The sequence below is a fragment of the Stegodyphus dumicola genome, chromosome 3 (genome assembly GCF_044657685.1).
Source record: "Stegodyphus dumicola isolate Sdum_Otavi_A_Nest chromosome 3, ASM4465768v1".
Taxonomy (NCBI): Eukaryota; Metazoa; Arthropoda; class Arachnida; order Araneae; family Eresidae; genus Stegodyphus; species Stegodyphus dumicola.
Window position 1 is genome coordinate 9300425 of NC_140770.1, and position 15673 is coordinate 9316097.

At 31.7% G+C, this 15673-nt stretch overlaps 1 protein-coding gene across 3 annotated transcripts in view; it reads right to left on the minus strand.

The window, feature by feature from the left end:
* PGAP1 (GPI inositol-deacylase) overlaps positions 1–15673 on the minus strand; it is a 127965-nt gene that overhangs the window by 39148 nt on the left and 73144 nt on the right. For all 3 annotated transcript variants that reach the window (XM_035369072.2, XM_035369073.2, XM_035369071.2), the window contains exons 14-16: positions 13092–13242; positions 6184–6409; positions 3282–3342 (exon numbers count right to left, since the gene is read on the minus strand). In XM_035369072.2, coding sequence (XP_035224963.2) covers positions 3282–3342; positions 6184–6409; positions 13092–13242 — 438 coding nt within the window. The remainder of the gene's footprint in view (positions 1–3281; positions 3343–6183; positions 6410–13091; positions 13243–15673) is intronic.

The following is a 15673-nucleotide window of genomic DNA, read 5'->3' on the forward strand; positions in this document are numbered from 1 at the left end:
TTGGAATCTCTGCAAATGCTATGGGTGCAAACCACTTTCATGCAATACTCTCCAAATGGTGAAATGATTCAGCTGCAGACAACGTACATTAGCTCTTGTACTTGTCTGAGGTGATTCATGCACAATGTTCAAGATGGATTCTTCAATGCGAGGTTGTTGTGCACTTCTTCTTCCACTCTTAGTGTCAGAGGTGGCTTCAAGTGACCCGTTTTCACACAGAGACTGATGCAACCTCTCGAACATTGAGTGCTTCGGCATACGCCTGTTCTGAAACCGTTCCTGGTACAATCATAGCGCTGCTCTGCCATTCCCATTAGCAGCACCCTACATGAGATGCATCTCAGCCTTTTCTCTGTGCATAAACTCACCCATCGCGCTTGACACCGGAGTTGCGAATGATCCTCTGATGCATCGAATCGTGGTTTGTCCGGCTCACTACCACTGCATTGCCAGCCAACCACAGCTGTAGTTCCTATTACTGTTAGTGTTCCCTTTTTTGAACATTTATTGTGAATACTGTATTGCTGCAAAGAAGCACTTTGCGTCGATTTTGTACATAAAAATATTTTCTTCTTGTGTCTTTTTTTTTTTTTTTTTTTTTTTTTTTTATTGCGTTCCTGCCTTAACCCGTCACTTTAGACCCTACATTCCTATACAAAAAATGCATGTTTTAGTATGCTCCACCACCCCTCCAAGTTTGTCCCATGATCTATGAAACCCCCTGTATATGTAAACATCCTTAGAGATAATCTTCAGACATCATGAGACAATTATCTTGAGATTTATCTTGCTCAAAATCTTTCACCTCAAGTGAAATCCCAGAACTCCATATTAGGTAGCTGTGTTTATTGACAACTGCAACAGAAGCATGTTACATATGCTCCAACTACAGCTACTACAGTTGGATGTTAGATATATGTTGTTAGTTGATCAAGGTAAAAAAAAAAAATTAAATGCAATGTTCCAATGTCCTTAGCATTTGTTGAAAAAATTTATCACAGTAACGTAGTTTAATTCAAACATTAAATTGCAAATTCAATAAACTACTCTTAGAAACCAATTTAGCTTACTACTTTTAACCTTGAAAGCTTGTAGAATTCTTTTCTTACAATTCTATATTATTCTTAAAATTAATCCCCGTAATAATGCTAACAAATTTCCCGTCATTGACATTCTGTCAACTTTAAGGTTTTTATAAAAATATCTTCTTACTGATTTTCATATACTTTTCAACCCATAACTACTTCATTGAAGTTAAATAATAAAAAATTACTACAGATAACACAATTACACATATTACTCAATCGCATTCCATAAAATTTATTAATGAAAAAAAAATCCTAATGAAGGATGTCTTCCTCCTGTATTTAAAATTCTAAATACAAACATCCATTTATTTAAAGCTTTTTTAACTTCACTTAGTACTACAGTTAAAGTATTATTACAATTAAATAGGGATGATTACAATCCCATTCCAAAAATCCTGAAAATTGCCGTGCCATACAAATCAGACATAATTTAAAATAATTCAAAATAATAATGTCAAATACATACATGAATACACATTTATTTTTAAACAGCTTCACGAGTGAAGTGAAAATCATATACATATATTTTTAATTTATTAAAAAGTGATTTATGTTTCACTACATCATTTCGCACAGCTGCCTATCATTTTAATCTCAACACCTGTAAAAATATCTGCGAAGTTTAGTTTGCCTTTTTTTTTTTTTCTTGACAGGGATCAGTTTTGGGGAATTCCTAGTTCATACATACATACAATATATAGTGTTGCGTGTTTATGGCTTCATAAAACATCGAATGCACACAGAACCGCTGATAGCCTTGATAAAATTTATTTTTAACCAAAAAAACAATTTTGAAACTTTCCACAAAAAATACTTATACAGCTCTTCTCGAGATCACAAAGTAGAATCAGTAGTTACACTTTGAACTACTAAGAATGTTAAAGACAACATAATGCAAAGCAGTCTAAAGAGTGAAGCTCACATGAAGAGCTCCAATACTCTAGAGTCTACTCGAGTGAAAAACTGAGAGCATATGCTCTTTTTGATCTTATATAAAATTCATCTGGCCACGGAGAAATCTCCAGTACCTTCCATTTCTTGAAATTACTGGAAGGCATATAAGATTAAAATTACATCTAAGGGCCGGATATGGTTACAGTTACATATAGGGATCAATTATAGTTATACAGAGACTGGACCCTACTTTTGGTGATTTTTTGCCAAATTTGGGGACAAAAATTAGTCGCCAAAACATATGAAAAGTAATGCAGACAAAAAAGGGAGGTTTGAGTCTAATACCGCTTTTGGGGCTAAAATTATTTCTTGACGATATTGCTATGCCAAAGGTATCAATACCCACCTAACACATTTTGAAATTTATGCCCTTTGTACCATCATTTCGTCTACATCAGGGGTCGCCAAAGTGGTCTATATAGACCCCTAGGGGTCTATTTAACAACAGTAGGGGTCTATCTGACCCAAGGGGTCGAATGGGGGTCTTTTGGGACTCAAAAGAAAAACAGTTCTTAATACGCAAATCACACATATCTAACTGTGTACGTAAAAATTTAAAATATTTTTATAATTGACTTAATATTATATTCTTTATAGAAAATAAAATAATAAATCAGAAAACAATCTGCCCCTTTTTTCCTTATGGGTTTTCGTATGTATACCGTGATGTCACAACTTGACCTTGTGACCAGTTTGAGTAGTTTGTAATTAAAAATTTGACAATACATAAATTTTGGACTAATATAAATATAAAGCAAAAATATGTGAAACTTTACGAAATGGCTCAGCCATTTATGCTGGCGTTTCCAAGTTCGTATATGGTTGAAGCCGGTTTCAGTCACGTTAATTCAATTTTAACTAAAAACAGAAATAAATTAAATGTGGAGCTTCGAGGGGATTTACAGTTAAAATTGACTAATTTCGAACCCAATATAGCGAACCTTGCCAAGAAACACCAGGCACACTCATCTCATTAAGAAGTAAAAAATCTGTAGCTACTTTACTTACTGTTTCTAATTTATTAAATATTTAGACTAATATATAGTTTTATTTTAATTACCTGAAAATTACCTTTGTGGGGGGTCTATGGAGATTTCAAAAAATTATATAGGGGGCGATGATCAAAAAAGTTTGGCGACCCCTGGTCTACATATTACACATTAGAAAAGCACAGAGATTCAAAGCTAATACAGCTTTATGTTAGTACATAATAAAAATAAAAAATCACAAATTTATTACCCAATGTGATAAAACGACACTTCGTTGCTCGATGGGATGTGCATCTTGATGATACCTTGACCTAAAATATTAATGCAGTCATTTTGAATACATTTCACCGTTGATAAAAATGCAAACACATGTATGATACTTTTCATCAATTATCATATTTACATGTGCAATTTCCCCTCTCTTTTCATTATAACCAAAAAAAATTATGTGGGTTTGAGTTCAGGCAAACGGACTGGCTGCATGTGCGTTTTTCCACATGTGTAACTAAACGAGTATACGAGCCAGTTTCCCTTAAAAAGTCCTCCACAAAGGCATTCATACCCTTAGGCAGATAGCACTAGTATGCTTTACTATCATAAACTAAACCAAACCAAAGCTAAAAACTAAGAGGAGAAAATCATAATACAATTTTTTTTAAAAAAGTTTTTTATACTGTAAGCTTTTATTTTAAATGGGCCATGAAAACAATATAGTAAAAGAAGAAAAATAATTTATAGTTTAATGGGAATAATAGATTAAGTAATTCTACATCACAAAATAATAAAAGCGTGAGGGTGCTTAAATAAAGAAATCTACTAATTTAATTAAATGCACAAGCCATTATCTTTCTAAATTTATGCATGTGCGCCCCACCCTTCACAATGTAAAACTGTTGATGAATTCTATAAATAAAACTCTTTTATCTATTATTCCCATTAAAATGTACAATAAATTATTTTTCTCCTTTTAGTGCATTATTATCTTACCCAATTTAAATAAAAGCTCACTGCATAAAACCTCTTTTTTTTTAATTGTATTTTATTTTCTAGTTGTTTAGACTCAATTACACATTATGAATTTTTTAAAAAAGTTTATAGTTAGATATATTAGATATACAAAAAAATATCGCCAATTCAAAGAAATGGCAAAATAAAAATTTTTCCACAAGAAATGCTTTTATTTCTCCATCCGACTACAACATGCTTTTAAAGAAAATGTAGAAAACTGCTCAATTAATACTTTTTTTTTAATCATTCTTGTTTTAAAAGAAGGATAAAAGATGGTTTTATTATCTATGAAAATTTCAAATTCTGATATGTTTAGTTTGTTTGTTAATGGAAGATATGTGAGAAAAATCATTTAAACATTAAATTAAAGAAAATCTAAATAAAATTTTGCAAAAGCCATTTTGCCACAATGGATTTTCATTGACCAACAGAAGTCTTGGACCAACAGAGTGTGTACAAAACTTGAACTTGATAGCTTATCAGGAAGTAGATTGAAAATCAATGACACCTTCACAGTGATACACCATGAGTGAACTTTAAAAACATTTATGAATATAAGTACTAATATTATAATCCCACTATTAGTTTTAGCACTGATTTTTTATTTATATACATGTCGCACTTTATTTATGTAAAACAGCTATTTCTCTCACTGCATTCGCATTTTAGTATTAAACAGTGTTACAATAATAATATTTTTTATGAAAGCAGAATAACTGCATAATATAATAGCATTGCATAATAAAAGCATTCGTTGCTTATACATCCAAGGATCTGGAATAAATTAATGGTGTATGCTGAGGCACCACAGTATGGCACATACAGGATTTTCCTAAACTGTCACAAAATTGTTGTGCAAACTGCATTTTGCTGCAAAATCCTTTAATGAAAGCAATACCATAGAATTTCCATTAGAACAAATAAAACAAAATACTGGCTATAAATATGTTTATTGAATGATTTTCAAGATAAATACATAATTAAAATGCAAAATTCATATATGATACACATATATGTAATAAATCTCTTTTGACTTTTATGACATTAATTTGTTAATTCGGTTTTATCATTAGTGTATGTTAGCTGTAAAGGGGCAGTCATATGAAAATGAGACAGATGGAAAAAACAATAGTTAAACTAGCTACTATTTCAAAAGTATTGTAATTGCCATAACTGTTAACATTGTGAAACAAGACAGTCAATGGCATCATAAAGAAATGTTTTCAGTTGCCTATGGAATCGTGACTGCATCCAGCTATGCCCCTCTTCATCCAAAGCAAACAACAGCCACAAATGTCTTTCTTCAGAGCTCCAAAAATATAGAAATTGCAAGGGGAGAGATCTGAACTGAATGGAAGCTGTGTAAGCACTTCCCAGGGAAGAATCTGCAGCGTAACAAATGTGGCAGGGCATTATCCTGTGAAAGAAATAGGCTGTCTGTCAGTCCTAGGCATTTGGATTTGATGGTGCACTTCAATTTTTGTGAAGGCTCCAAGTACTGTTGAGTGTTAATTGTGGTGCCATGCTCGTTATATAGTCTGTCTCACTCGTTTGACTGCACACACACACACATATATATGTGTAAGATATAATAAATTAAGATATAATGATTGGCAACCTCAAAATTGACTATTCTAGATTTTATGTTCCCATTCTTTCTCCCAATTTCGAGATCTTTCCAAATTACATAACACTGCTTGAAAAGGGCACTAAAACCCTAAAATTAAACAGTTGCGGCACTGCATCGTGAGCAATTACATCATTCCTTTTCTAATTTCTGCCCTGCAAACTTCTCTGTACTGATATGCTTACTTATTTAAAATGACGTTTTCCTTTTATAAAATGAGCACATAAAAATTATTGTATTCAGTAATGATAAAAAAATATATTGTTTGCAAAGAGACAATTCGATATGTGTGAAAATAAAGATTTGTGATACTTCAAGCTTAGTTGTGTTAGCTGCGTCTCATGCCTTCACCTTCAGCCCCTATGACTGTTGGATATTAAAAGTGCCGGTTTTCCTCTATGCATTAAAATAACACATACTATATAATATTATTCCAATGTTTTTTCTGATCAGTATCTGTGTGCACAAACAATTTCATAAAAGGAAAAGAAAAAGATTTAAAAATTTATGTAATTACCTACAAAGCTTCCAGCTTTGCAAAGTCGAGTTTCCAACTGAAATTCTGTAGCTTCAAAAATGCCAGCACTCTTTGGAATTGTAATGTTGTAAAATATCACAGGCTCCACTAATGAAATGCTTAAAATACGGACAGGAGTGAAAGTAAAAGGCCGCTGTAGTAGTGACGGTAAAGTGGCGAACTTTGTTCGTTCATTACTATTATACCTTTCCCCAAGAATCTCAACCTAAAAATATAAATAAATATAAATTTTTAAAGCACTTAATTCAATGGTCTCAAACATGCGGCCCGTGAGCCACATGCATTTGATGAATACATTTCACTTACGTATTTGTTGCAAATATGGTATTGCAAAGATTTCAAGATTTTAGTAATTTAAGTCCAAATTTGTATTATTTTCATTAAAAATGAATGTGAATGACTCGTCAAAAAATTTATAAATTACCTAATTAATTTACAGCGTGATATAAATCTTATTCAAAGATCTGAAGATAAATATTTGAATAATTTTGCACTCTTAAAAAATAAGCTCAGCACCGAATTTTTGCATTAAGAATAATTGCTCTGTCTGAGAATACATTTATAGCTGAAAATCTTTTTTTCAAGTTTAAAAATTAGTAAGAAATCATCGATGAGCATCTACAGTCCATGATGAAAATAATTTCTAATAATTTCTAGCCTAGCCTAAAAATTTTATGTTACTCTTCTGTCATTGGAACTGGATTAACCCCTTCAGGACCAGCGTTACGTATACGCAATGTAACGATTCCACTCCTACCAGCCCAGCGTCGCGTATATGTGAAGAGCTGCAATCCATGTCTGAAGCTCAGCATCGCATATACGTAACCTGAAAATGGAATGATTTATCTGCATTTTTAAAAGCCATTAGATGGAGCTAAATGGTAATTGTTTTCACATGGGTTCATCCATATGGCATTTCCCCTTCATGTACTGGCATTAGTTTCTGTTCTGTACTTTTGGTTTGTTAGATTTATTGGTATAAACAAACTGGAAATCACGGCTCTTTATAAGTGTGCCTGTGAATTGAAGGGGTACAGGTGTTTTTGTTTATTTCGTTAGGAATTTTTTTTTTTTTTTTTTTTTTTTGCTTTTGTTCTTTGCCTTTTTTTTTTTTTTTTTTTTTTTTTTTTTTTTTGTCGTCATTAGAATGTGGGTAAGTGCATCCAGCTTCTTGCTTTCATTTATGTTATTTGCTTTTTTGTTAAGAAAGTGCCTTCAGCTGACTATAGCAGGTGTGACATCACAGAATTTCCCTGATGGAAAAACTCAAGACCAGTTTTCCTTTTTTCCATTTATTTTGAAACTTAACATAAGCTTTCTTGGTTAATTAAAAAGTAACATTATTACAGAAGGGGAAAGACCACCAGCTTTCTTGACGCATAATGTCTCTTACTAGTTTGCATTTCTCAGGAAACAGCCAGCGTTTTTATTTTTCTTACTCGATTTACAAGGTCATTATATATAATGACCCAGGCACTATATTTTGGTATATAAAGTATTTACTTTACATATGATACATATATTGATGTGAGCAGTAACAGATATTCCACCAATGTTGTCCAAAATCACCGGACACTCTACATTTCTGTCTAACTGGAAGACATTTTCTGAAAATTTACATTGATGGAAAAGGTAATAAAGGTAGGAAAAGATGTGTTGCATGTGCTAAAAACAAGGAAAAGCAAAAGCAAACAACGTATTTTGAGTGCAAAATATGCAATGTAGGACTGAGTGTTGATCCTTGTTTTGAATTATTTCACACACAGCAGAATTTTTAAATTGGAATTTAATTACCTACAGGTAATTCTTGTTTAGTTTTGTTTTTTTAAATTCCATATTTGTAATTTTGTTTTTATGTTTATAATATTTATTAATGTGATACACATTAAAAACAAGTACATTAAATACGCAAATTCAAAAATTTAAGTCATTATATCAAAATGCTGATTTCATACTTTTTTTTTTTTTTTTGTAAAATTAGGCTTAACTGCTGAAAATGCGCAGGCCGGTGACGACAATCCATTTCAGAGGGTCTGGATCCGTGACTGCGCTTTGTTCTCCGTATGCCGGTTAAGAAATATATGTATGTGCGCTTGTGTGTATGTATACATGTGCATACATACATACACATATGTACATACCTGTATTCATGCATACATGAACACATACATCCATACATACAGGCACACATACATACATTTCTGAATGCGGTTCCAATAACAGAAAAGTACCACTTTTATCAGTATCAAAACACCATCAAATGCCAAACTCTAGTAAGAAATTAAGAAGTTTATAATTATTTACATAAAAACACATGCATTTTTATTTATGCCCCAAAGAAAAATTTCATGTATAAGAGAAAAAAACAAAGTTATAGTTAATTATTATTATTCTCAATTTTTGTCACAATAGGAAAGTTTCCTATAAAAACTTACAACGTTTCATAATTTACTTATTTTTAATTTAAGTTAAAGTTATTTAATGATTAATTAATAAATTAAAATTATTTGAACTAAATGTCAGTGCAAAAATTTAATATTTAGCCATCAGTACATACTGGCATAATGGAGGGCAAAGCAATGCTGGTATTTTATGGTTTTCCCCATGTACAACATGTATACGAGCCAGTTTCCCTTAGAAAGTCTTCCACTAAGGCATCCTCTCCTTAGACATATAGCCTTTGAGGTTTTGTCATAATCACATAAACCAAACTAAACCAATCCAAAATTTCCACAGTATCCATGAACATAAGCAAAATGAATGTCCATCTCAAGATCTTACAAAGTCTTAATAATAACCTGAATTTCAATAGCAGATTTCTCTGAAACACTAATTTTCTTAAGTAATTGAAGCAATGAATCACTATGTATTAAAACACACACTAATCTAAAAAAACTACAAAAATTTTGAATCCATTTCACAGCAAGGTTTAAGAACAACAACACAGCTAGAAAAACAGAGCACTCATCACTAATTCCAAATTCTCATCTCTAATTCTATTTGAAGACTCTTTCTTGTTTATCTTCATAAACAACAGAAGCAAGGCCAACCTTATTACTTATATTACTTCAGTTTGTAAACCAAATTAATTGGTACTCTTCAAGAAAAACATCAGAATAACCAGCAACTGGTACAGAGGTTCTTTTAAAAGGAAGGAAATAAAAAGTTGAAAGATTGACATCAAGAAAATTTGAGTAGGAGTGCCTGTAAATGATTTCCTTCACAATATTGCTCAAAATTTCAATATTTATGCGTGGAATACCACTGATAGTAAAAAGAGCTTTGTAACTGATAGTTCTGTAGTCACGAATAATTCTTAAAAGAAACATTCTTTGAATTTTTCTTAGAAACTTGTAGTTTACTTTCTTCAGTGTCCACCCCAAATCCTTTATAATGCCTGTGCAGCCAGACCGTTTACAGGATTCGAACCTCCGACTGAACTACCAACTGTTCAGCAAAATTTACCGTTTGGCTGCTGGTGAGCCATGGAAAATTTGGAAATGAGAAGGATTCAATGATTAATCATTCAATTTTCAATCTCTGTGTTCCTGTTTCTCACTGGTAGTGCTTTTATAGAGATGATGCTATCAGGATTTGGAACAGAGAATAAATATCTAGCCTCGCCAAAAGCACAATGGGCCAAAAAGTTTTTTCCTACAGTTTTTCATATAAAATATTTTGAAAAAAATTGATCAATTCAACAGATTTTAAATTAACTCAATTTTTGACTGGACACAGCAATTTTAAGAGCTATTTAAAGCAATTTAGACTTGCTTTGAGTGTTTTGTGCAGCTGCAATAGCGGCAGTGAAGATAATCATATCCTTCTTAAGTGCATTCATCATGTCCAACAGAGAAAGACCACATTAAAATACCCGTCTGTGTCTTGTCACACTTTTTTTTTTTAAACTTTTAGAGACTAAAGAGACAATTCCTGCATTTTGGAATTTCAATCTCAATTTAGGTTACTGAATTCTCTTTATTTTATTTATAATGTTTTCTTTTATTTATTATTTTTCTTTATTCCTCCCCCACCCGCCTTTGCTGTGCTATTGTAAATTCATTTATTCATTTTGCTAATGCTATAATTTACTTGTGTAAGCCTTGCAGTATACTTTGCATAACATGGGGAGATGGAATTAGCATTAAAAAATATTCGAAAAACAAAGGGCAACTAGAAGAAATTACTTGCAGATAGTAACCTCTAGATTTCATATAAAAAAATATATATAAATTAAAATTTTTTTCTCTGCTGTTTATTATTACTGTCTTTGTGTGTTTTGATAAGTATTTAGTAAGCGAAATTTAAAATTTAGTTACAATGGATATCAACAGAGATTATGACATGGTCTCGGGAAAAGATTTAGAAATGAACATTTGAGCATCCTGATTCAATCCAAAGCTAATAAAGTAACTCAAAGGTACATACATTTAGGAGATGCTGCACTTGAAAGAAGCATAAAATATATATATATATATTGGATTTGTCTTTGGTTCAAGTTATTAAACTATTCCAGAGCCAAGATAATTGTAGATAGAAGAGAAACATGCCAAACTGAAATATAAAATTAGTAAAGCAACATCCTTGTGTTTAGCATAGATTTTAGTCAAGATTCTATTTATTTTGAGGAAAAACAGGTTCTCTTTCTCTTTATTCCTTTTGGGTTTAAATACAACAGTGGCATTCCCATTGCTGCAGATTTGCTCCTGATGAAGAGAGACTTCTACCTGTTTGCTCTCAAAATTGATATATCTATGCCAAACACAAGGTTGCTGCTTTGTTAATTTTATGGCAAGATAATTGTGTTAGAGTTGCAAAGGTGAAAATAGCGGCAGGTGAACAAACCCATCCTGTGCAAAGATTTTCCTTTGGAAGTGATACATGATGAGGGCTTGTTTTTACCAGCCCCAAAACAGTTTAATATTTGTAAAGATATTGACTTTAAGGTTCTTAATAAGATAGTTAAAACTAGATGTGATAAGATACTTGTTAAACCTTTTGTGAAAGGACAATTGTAAAAATGTTATTATTATTATTTTGCATAATTGTACTATATATTATTTAGTCTCTTTGTTAAGCATATAGTATTTTGATTTATGTTCCACCCACCATAAATTAAAAATGGGAGGAGATGTTACAATCAATTCACTGGTTGTGTAAGTATAAATTTCTTTAGTTATTTCTCAGGCTTTGGCAACACTGTATTTTTAGTTTAAATTTAGAATATTAAAAGAAAAGTGGAGATGTGCCATGCTTTCATCCTGAGGTTTATTGCCTGCTATATTTTAATTAAATATATATATATATATATATATTTTAACTGGCCAGCCAACTAAATGCATGAAATTCAGACAGAATCTTGTTTGCTGATAAAACACTTCCTTTCATTAAATTACAATTTCTGCCTTATCAGTTGTTTTTAGATTGAGCATTGGCCCATGTGCCATTTGAGTTTGAAACCACTGGCTTTAAATTGTTATGCAAATTTTATAGAAAGAATATATACACTGTGTCCATAAAAGTCCTTACTCAGCCTTTATTTTAGCAGCAACTGGTCGTAAACATATACCTTCAGTTGCAAAAGTGTTTTAAATGACAGACAGATTAATGCATTGGTAAATTTAAATAATTCAATTTTGTAAAAATTACAAAATCCAAATTTTTATATGTCTTTTCAGTGAGTTCCATTCAGTAAGTACCATAAGTTCTCCCTCGATGTAGGGAAGGGGAGGAATGACAATGCACGAGTGAGCTTTTCTGCTTATACAGCTAATTGGGCTTGATCCCCTCCCCAAGCTGGCAACTCGCTCTGTCCATACATTGAGAATGAATAGTAACTAGACGATCAGCTGCCTTCACATGACAACCACTGTTCACATGACAGTTCATAAAGGCACAGCAGAGGTATGCAATGGTACTGTCAAGTCTGATTTGAGCTCTAAATCACTAGATGAATTTTAGATACTCATTTAGATACATATTCAATTTTTATTGATGGATTAAATAATTAATATAACATAATTATATATATAATATATAATAACTATTCGAGTTTGATTTCTTTCCCTTTAAATGCCATTCGAAGACATTGTTTTACAATTTAAATTTACTAGTGTTTACTTTAAAATTTTGTTGTGTTCGGTATTTTCATGCAAGTAATTTGTAAGTTTTCAAGTCTAAAAATGCATTATTAATATCCCCATGAAGTTTTATTACCTTAACACCAATCTGGTAATTATACAAAAAATTCATTTAATTACAAAATATTTTTCATTTTTAATGATTGCAAATACTATTATGAGTTTGCTGTGTGCAAATACTGAAACCTGTGACTGTTTTTTAGAACATGAATTCTATATGATTTTCAATAAGACGTCTATTTTGAAAAGAATTATATTAATCACAAAAATGTGCATAGTCTCTTAACATCAGAAACCTTTCTCCAAACTGATATTTTAGTTTTAGTTGCCCACATTTGCAAACATTTAACTCTTGAATTTGTCTACAGCCTCCAGGATCCCTGATTTTAATGCCAAGTATCTCAGTTAACTTTTGTCCTAAAAAAGACGTATTTTTTGTGTATCATTTTTCATAATGACTGTAAAATTTTTCTAATCATTAAATCTTCTTTAAATTAATCTTTTTAATTCTTATAAATGTTATTGTTTTTAATTTAAAATACCAAAACCTGAATCTTTGCATCATTGCAAACATTTTGTGATTGGAAGTCTGACTACTGACAACAGTTGTGAAAATAAAGGCTGGACAAGGATTTTTTCTGCAATATTTAATTCAAGTAATTTAAATTTAAAAAAGCAATTTGGAAACTTATTTCTCTTTTAAAAATGATTGCTGTACTTCAATATTAAAACATTATTTTCACATACCTGATTTTTCACTGGGGAAACATAGACGACGAGATAAAAGTATTTCTTAACATAAAGATATTCTCTACTCAAATGTATGAATCTTCGTTCGACATTCTTTTTTCTGGATGGAATGATTTCCCCTCTCTCAGATAAATTTTCAGCTTCAGTGCTGTGAAATAAATTATAATTCACTCTATAGTTACCAACAGAAGAATAAAAATACTCCTTCAGTGAAACAAAAATATAACAGTGATGTCAGATAAAGAGCTCTCGTATGATATTATTGTGTAAATTTGCCCAGATTTTACATGCTACTCCTGTATATTTGTACACAGTGCATGACACGCTCAGCAGGTACAGACACATACACAAATATAGCATGATCACAAACACTAGGTGTGTCAAAACTCGCACGAGTTCACGTCACCCTCGACTCATTTTTTTTTTAAGCTTTTGTTTAACTTCTTCATTAAGTAATATATTAAGTAATAAGAAATCTGTCAGCATGTACACATTTGTATATTCCTCACATTACAGGAAAACAACGGCACATAGAGCCAACAGATTTTGACCACGTGTACTTCTCCACCCGAACATGGACATCTCAAAGCCAGAATTTTGAATTTGTTTTTTTATTAACAAACTCAGCAATCTGAAACCCAGCCATGGCAACACTATTCAAAATAAAATATATTTATCTAAAATACAATACCCTGTTACGATTTAGCAAAATATAACATATTAACGTTCCAATTTTTATCTGCAAACCACATTATTTGAAAGCAGTGTTTTGCCACAGCCCGAAATAAAATACTTTTACCTTCCACATACCTTCACTAAAGCCTACATTTAACTTTTACACTTTTGTCTGTTATTAAGCAACAAAACAAGGAATGTCAAAGCAATGAATGCAGTTCTTACTATTTTTTCTACTTTTTAGTCCGACTGATTTCAACAAAAATGCATTTAAATTATGAGATGTCTAATAAGAAATATTAAATATTTTTATGAAATGACAATGACTGAACTGAGTAAAATCATTATATATATAATATATATTATGAGGCAGCTGGAATTGCAAGCAGCTAGTCAAGAAAATACAGTCAAAAGTCTTTAATCCGGACTTGTCGGGATTTCTGCGATTCCGGATTATCGATTTTTTTGGATTATAGATCAGCAGTTTAAATCTGGTAAGATGGCATGCAGAAATTATAAAATTAAAAATATGAAACCATAATTTATAAAATAATGAGCAATTATGATCTAAAGGGTATCAAAATTTACAAAAAAAAAAAAAAAAAAAAAAAAAAAAAAAAAAAAAAAAAAAAGCTTAATATTTATTTGTTTACTTTATTAAACATTTCTTTCAACGCGCGCATGCGTAAAGCATACATTACGCATAGTCGAAATTAGAAAATTGCAACCAGAAAACTATTTGATTTGTGTTTGTGATATTTATAATGACGAGGAATTTGATTTAAATCATATCAAAGACGGAGTACATAGACGAGATAAAATACTACATTTAGTAAGGAATTATATGCCAAATAAAATAAAAACACCTGCGCTGAAGATAACGATAGTGCTGACAGATCAACTTCCAGTTCATTGTGCGCCCGCCGCGGCATTCCCTGCGCGCAGAGCAGTGTGAAATTGATAAACAGATTTCGGAATGGTTAGATAAACAAAGGATATGCCTTTATCCATTTTTTGCAGCAATTCCACCTTTTGTTTGATGGACATCGAAACATACTTTCGTTTTGTAGATCCTTTGGGAGCTCCAGCATCGGAAATTCTATTTGACATAATCGAAAGTTCAAGCTTACTTTTATAAAATTGCTCTTACAGTCTGCAAAAAATAATAAGCTGGATCCAATTCGAAGATTAAGGAACAACGCAATCATCAACATTAACTGAAATAGAAAATTAGATAATTTTAGCTTATACTGTCCGTTATACATTAAACGCGCACGCGAAAACGTATTCTGCGCTTGCGCACACCCATATGCGCAGTCATAAAGGTCTTACGCGCATGCTTAAAAGCCTATGCACATGTGTCAACGCGCCACATGCGCAGAAAGATTTTAGCTTTGAGGTCCGGATTATAGATCTTTCCGGATTATGGGTGTCCGAATTAACAACTTTTGACTGTAACTAAATTAATGGTCTGAAAATCACTAAATCAGCATGCTTCCAGACATCAGAAACTAGATTGCAAGAAGAAAAATGACACATATCAAGAAAGACGCAATATGTATACATCTGCTTCATGCTTTCATCAAGTTGTCCTGTCTACTCTTTAAAAAACTACCTCTTGAGCAGGTAGCAGAAAAAAGGGTAATCATAAAAACAGTAATTAATAAAAACATTAAATATAAAAAAGAAAACATATATAATGATTTTAATTAGCAATTATATAAAATCATTTATTAAGAAAAAGAAAACATATTCAGTCAAAAGACATTAATTCGGACACCCATAATCCGGAATGATCTATAATCCGGACCTCAAAGCTACAAACTTTCTGCGCATGTGTCGCATGCATTATGCGTGCGCATAAGACCTTTATGGCTGCGAATATGCATGTGCGCATGCACATA